Source organism: Nothoprocta perdicaria, unplaced genomic scaffold, assembly GCF_003342845.1.
Source record: "Nothoprocta perdicaria isolate Ctin4 unplaced genomic scaffold, notPer1 scaffold_152, whole genome shotgun sequence".
Taxonomy (NCBI): Eukaryota; Metazoa; Chordata; class Aves; order Tinamiformes; family Tinamidae; genus Nothoprocta; species Nothoprocta perdicaria.
This window is the reverse complement of record NW_020454672.1, coordinates 165,943-171,656: the sequence shown is the minus strand read 5'-3', so window position 1 is coordinate 171,656 and position 5,714 is coordinate 165,943. Positions and strand designations below refer to the sequence as shown.

Sequence of the window (5,714 nt, the reverse complement as noted above, 5' to 3'; positions counted from 1 at the left end):
ACCAGATTCTTTGTCTAGTTTCAAAGGCAACAAGAGTGGTTGCTCCACTCTCATGTCATTTAAAGCCAACATTATTAACTTGCTTATCACATTTACTTCCAAATGGTTACTATTTTCCTGCAGGACTCTCCCCAGTCCCTGGTAAGTTTCTACTCAACCTCCTAAAGGTATCTGTTCCATATCACCTGCCAAATGGCATCATGTAGATAGCTCCATTTCTCTAAGATCTAGTCATAGAAAGCAGYAGGGGTGAACAGCTTCACTGGAAATAGTTTTCCTAAATGGAAGATCCACCTATTGCTATAGAAGGGGGAACTCACCCCATTGGGCTGATACTCTGCAACCAACCACTGCTGCCCCAAAGACTTGGTGATTTATYGAGGCAAGACAGTGCTAAGCAGAAAGACAAGAGACAGGACAGTGACATCTGCAGGCTTCCTTGGTAAAGTCCATTTCCTCAGCTTCCCCTTGCTCCACAGGTAAGTTCTTGGGTTAAGATGGTTTATGGATAAATTTGGGACACCTACCTACCCTTCACAGATTTGCTCTTGAATAACATTTGACTCTTTTTGAGAGATTAATTTCAGGGTCCTTGGAAAAGAAAACCCCAACAATGAAACATCAACRACGATATGGGCAGTGGCAAAACATTCCTGGATATTTTCTTCATCTATTGTCAAATAAGGAAGATAAATTCCTCATCACTAATGTACTAAGAAAAGGGGAACGTAACTGATCAACCACTTAAGTGAACRCCTTCCACCCTCTTCCCCAAACTCGATCAAAACCCACCACTATCCTCCTCACTTTCTGCTCTAAATTCACTTTATTTTCCCCATGCCAAGGGCAGGATGCTGGGCTCACATACACAGCAGCTTYCTTCTGCCACCCCTTGTAATTCACTACTACTTACAGTGACTGCCTTGATGTGGGGCACTCCGGCCCCTCAGCGTTGCAGCTCCTTCACCCTCTGTCCAAGCCCGTGTCTCCAGCCTGCCATGTGCAGTGTCCTCCTCCAGTGYCCCCCACTGCTGCTGGCTCCTTCCCCAGCACCTCCACAAGCACCCAGTCGCTCTGGAGCCACCAGGGCTGCTCAGAGCTGGYTGGGATCGGTTCTGACCACCCCAGGCAGGTCCTGGCCGCCTCCCACCACACAGGCCACCCCCAAGCCCCAGCCTGGGACCTGTCATGWTCTGCCCAACACTGAGTCTGAATGACAGTTCTTTAACACCCAACTGTGGAGCAAGGACTATGGGCGGCCTTCTCATTTCATAATTGTAATAACCTGCAATGAGTTGGAAGCATGGGGGACAGGGAGACATCTCCAGGTGTCAGCTTGAGTGAATAGGCCTTACTTAGAGTGAATTACACAAAGATCAACATAAGCTCACATAGGGCTGGCCAAATAATTCACAAAGTAGGTTAACGTGAAGTTTGCAGTTCCGCAGAAAGAGGCCAAAGTCATTTATTTTGATGAATCACTGCTTGCTTGTGTGGTAACATCAGAATGRCTTTCCAGCCCAACCAGGGTTGTATGGTTCAGGTGTCAATGGTCTAAGATGGACTATGTGGAAGGCCTAACCAAGACAGGAGTCTTTTATTGTCCATGAAGAGAACATGACTCCCTCCAGCCCCTCTTTCCATCCTGTCTGTGGGACTAATTTTTTGGCCACCGCTWGTGTATGCGGGCAAAGGGTACTAAGAGACAGCAGGGTTTGTCCTTCCACTATCAGTGTGGAGGTGCTTGCACCATCTCAGTGCCTTAGACTGCTTAAGAGCTTGCTCTTGAAAGCATTCAAGAAAGGCCAGTATCCATGGCTGACCCAGCTCAGTCTGGTGTAGAACAGCAGCTACTAGTGTGGGGGCCTGGAAATGCTCACTTTATTGTACAAGGTTATAATTTTGCTGTGCTCTGTTAAGTCTGACAACAAAGATATCCCTCTGGTTGAAATCATGGTGATGAACAAGCTAGTAAGGTCTTTGCCACACAAAAGTTCCACTTAGCAATTAAAAAGCCCCTTGTACTGTTGTTATCCTATGCTTTTTCTCATTTTATAATATGGGGTGCCTGCCAGGGCATCTCATGGGGTTTCTGAGCGGAGCCTYACAAGTGTTTTTCCCTTAGAGCCCTGCCTTTACTGCATCCTGTGTGTGGATTAATCCGCAGTCCTTTAGGCTGGGCACGTTTCATTTATAGAGGAGCTGACCAAACTTGGAGGATTCTGGATGTCGACATTTCCCTATTTAGATATGGATAGACAGGCAYGGACATATTTCCTTTTCCGAATGCCATACAGCAGTTACAGCGCATGTTTACATCCTCATTTTCCTGTGAAACATACATATTTTTAGATGCCAAGCTCTCTGGAGCCAGAACCTACTTTTTCTTCTATTTATAGGGCCCAACAGCCAATGAAGTCCTAATTCCTACCTAGAGCCTAGGTATTCCTGCCTAGAATAGGCAGTACCAGGAGGTAAATAGCATGTTGCGACACCAACACACTGGTCCAAGTAAGCACCATGCTTCCCCTCCATCSTGAGGTTTCCACTTGCTAACTCAGGTTACCATTTTATTTTTCCTTTCGAGTATTTCTCTAATCCCCTCCTCCCTTTCCAGATTAATTCTTTTTTTTTTTCCCCCAAACTCTCTCGGATCCAGGAGGCTGAAAACCCTGCGGTTTCAACCCCAGCACCTGAGGCAAAGGCCTGAGGAGAAGGGCATGGAGGGGAGGGTCCCTGCTCTGTTGGGAAGAGCAGCCGGCCGCACAGAACCCTGTATTAAGGCACGAATGCCCAAAGCGGGAATTAATCCTGGAGTGGGGGGTAAGATTTGTAGGATTCCATGAGGGTTTTGGGCGGGCTGTTTGGGTGGGGGGGGCGCCTCCAGGCGCAGCTCCCTCGCGCGGCCGCCAGGGGGCGCCGCAACTCGGCGGCCTCGCCCGGCGGGGGGGGGAGGAGAGTGGGCGGGGCGCCTGTTGCCGTGGCGACCGGCGGCCGTGGCGGCGCCAGGGCGGGATGGGCGCGCGGTAGGTCCCGAGTGAGGAGCCGCCACCCGCAGCCGTTGACACGGGGACAGGGGGGGGACAGGGGGGCACAGCGGGACGGGGGGCGGCTTCGGGGCGGGCAGTGTGGCCGCAGGGTGCTGCGGAGATTGGTGGTGGCAGCCGAGGGGGCAGAGGTCAGCGCTAAGTGCGTTGTTTGAGCTACAAACACCAGTTTTTGCGTGGGCACAAGCGGCAGCTTAACTACGAGTTACAGCTCCGTCCGGGCCTACACTTGRTGATTTGTTTGCATGGGAGGTGGTAAAGAAATGTTGTTCTCCGTAAAATGGTTTCCCGCTGGTGTAAAATCTGCGGTCAGGTCTCCGTCCCCTCCCGAGGCGCTTCCTTCTCTCACACGTGCGTTTTCTGTAGTTTGCACAATCTAGCAAATCTGTGGCTATTATATGTTCTTGTTCTGTGGCCTGGAGGGCTTCTTAAAGCTGTCACTAGAGCTCACCTGGGGCSTGGCTTTCAAAAATACAAGCCTTTGCCAAATAATGCTGCTCAAAATGTCAGTTCTGCTCCCATCCACTTTTAAGCAGGGGATTAGATTTATCCTTTTAGTGGGAGGGCCAGAGATCAGGAAAAAGTCAGGGATTGCTGTAGTGATCTGCAGTTTCTAAGGAAAATCACTAAAATACATGCTCAAAAGCAGAATCAACCCCCCCCCCCCCAGTTAATTCTGGAAAATCTATCAGATGTTTATGCATTCGGGCTGGAAATTTCTAAGGGCAGTTAAATACCTAACTCTTTGTCTCAGTGAATGCGTTAACTCACATCATGTATTTTTTCTTTAAATCCCCATTTTACAACATTCAGCATCTCCAGCATTACAACACGGTGTTGACAGTTTCTAAAATCTTTTTTATTTTAAAAATAAAAAAGTTGCCCAGTATTTTAAAAATAYTGTATTTGATGAAGCTAAATTTGTGTTGTTACCTATAAAGGTTTCTGGGCAAGTTAAGGACTTACATACCTTCAAATCAAAGGGCTTCTTTTCATAGGGTGTCAAGGAGCTCTAGTGCTGTCACATGGGGATGCTGTGACAGAAGCATGATTGCAAGGAAGCCCCACAGTAGAAATATCTTACTCATGTAGCAACCATGTAAATTTTGATCTGGAACACTTCAGAAATTGAAGATACTGCCGTYGAGATCCAGCATTTTCCAAATCTGCATAAATGGAGTTTACTGTAGCTGCAGTTTAAATGCTTAGATGGTGCAAACACCCAGTGATGGCTCTAGAAGATTATTCCGATGAATGTGAATATGTCTTTAGCCAGAAAACAGACAAAATCTCTCTGCAGAAGTAGGTTTCCAGAATAGTGGAAGTTTTTCTGGATAAAACATTAGGAATAAGCTGTTCAAAGGTGCAAGGAGCTGTGTCGATTTCTCTGCCTTGTTTCAGGGTATGGTCAATGCAGGGAGAAGCATGTGCAAGTGTATGGATTAGGCTGCACCTGCCACTAGTTGGTTTAATCCCATTCCCTTGATTATTGATTGATGGATATGCTGCTTTCCACATATTAGCTTTTATTTCCATATGTTCATTTTAAGCATCCAGCCTACTGAATATTTAATTATGGAAAAAGCTGATAACAATCTTACCTATTGGTGTAATAATTGTGAAAATACAGAACTTCAACAGAAAGGCGGTTTAATATGATARCAGGTTATATACAGGTTATATACAAGTCAGTCAGTAATAAAAACCTTTGTTAAATCAGTTAATCTGTATTTGACATCTGATTATCTGACCACTAAAAGGGGCTTTAAAAAATTRAATAATATATACTCCCAGTTTCATTACAGAATTATTCATTGTCAGTTGAATTCTGAGGTTGGTGGTTGTGACAACATAGCCAGGGAATACTGCTGACACACATATCCCTTCAGAGAGCGGTTTTGTTCTAGCTCTGACAATGAAAACTGGTATCAGAGTTGCTCTGAATGGGGAATATTCATAGCTCTGGGAGAACAGGAGAGGGAAAGAGATGCGTATTAACAAGTGGCCTGGCGAGAACAAGCCAGATAAAGAAACAGAGACAAAGGACTAGTAAAGCAACAGCAGCTTGTTTGATTTGTGAGAATGTAAAATACAATCCCACAGCAAGGAATGTGGTAAGTAACTAGTGATAGAGGCCCTCTGTTCATGAACACATATCTATTCAGGACAACGTTTCGGGATATGCCAGAAGTGTGTGCCTAAGTGCTGCTCTGGGCAGGAGTGTTGTTGTCAGTAAAACATCTTGTTTTGTTTATTGCAGAACTGCTTAGAATTTATCACAAGTGACAAAGACTGSGAAGCATATGAGGATCCTTAATTTCTCTTGTTTTTTTTATTCCTTTCTGTTTGCCTTCCCCTCCCAGCTTTTTAGGTTTAACTTCCAGAAGTACAACATAAAGTATGGAAGAGCAGAAGAAAGAGGAGAAAACAGAAGAGGATCTCACAGAACCTTTCTTTGAAGCCTTGCTAGAATATCAGTAGGTTTAGTATATTGAACTTTTCGCTCATCTACATTATATTTCTTGAATAAAGTAGACAAAAAAAAAAAGAACTTAATCAGTTGAGAGATTGAATTAATTACCATATAGACTGTGGCAGTTGTTCACTCTTTTGTGTCCTTGTTTGAGGTTTTAAAGCCTATTTCAGAAATGCATGCTTTTCAAACTA

At 45.3% G+C, this 5,714-nt stretch overlaps 1 protein-coding gene across 1 annotated transcript in view; it reads left to right on the top strand.

Annotated features, from left to right (window-relative positions):
- Nucleotides 1-5,427: 5,427 nt before the first annotated feature.
- CCDC83 (coiled-coil domain containing 83) overlaps nucleotides 5,428-5,714 on the top strand; it is a 15,508-nt gene continuing 15,221 nt past the window's right edge. The window contains exon 1 of the mRNA XM_026034947.1: nucleotides 5,428-5,524. Within this exon, the coding sequence (XP_025890732.1) occupies nucleotides 5,448-5,524 (77 nt within the window). The 5' untranslated portion in view covers nucleotides 5,428-5,447. The remainder of the gene's footprint in view (nucleotides 5,525-5,714) is intronic.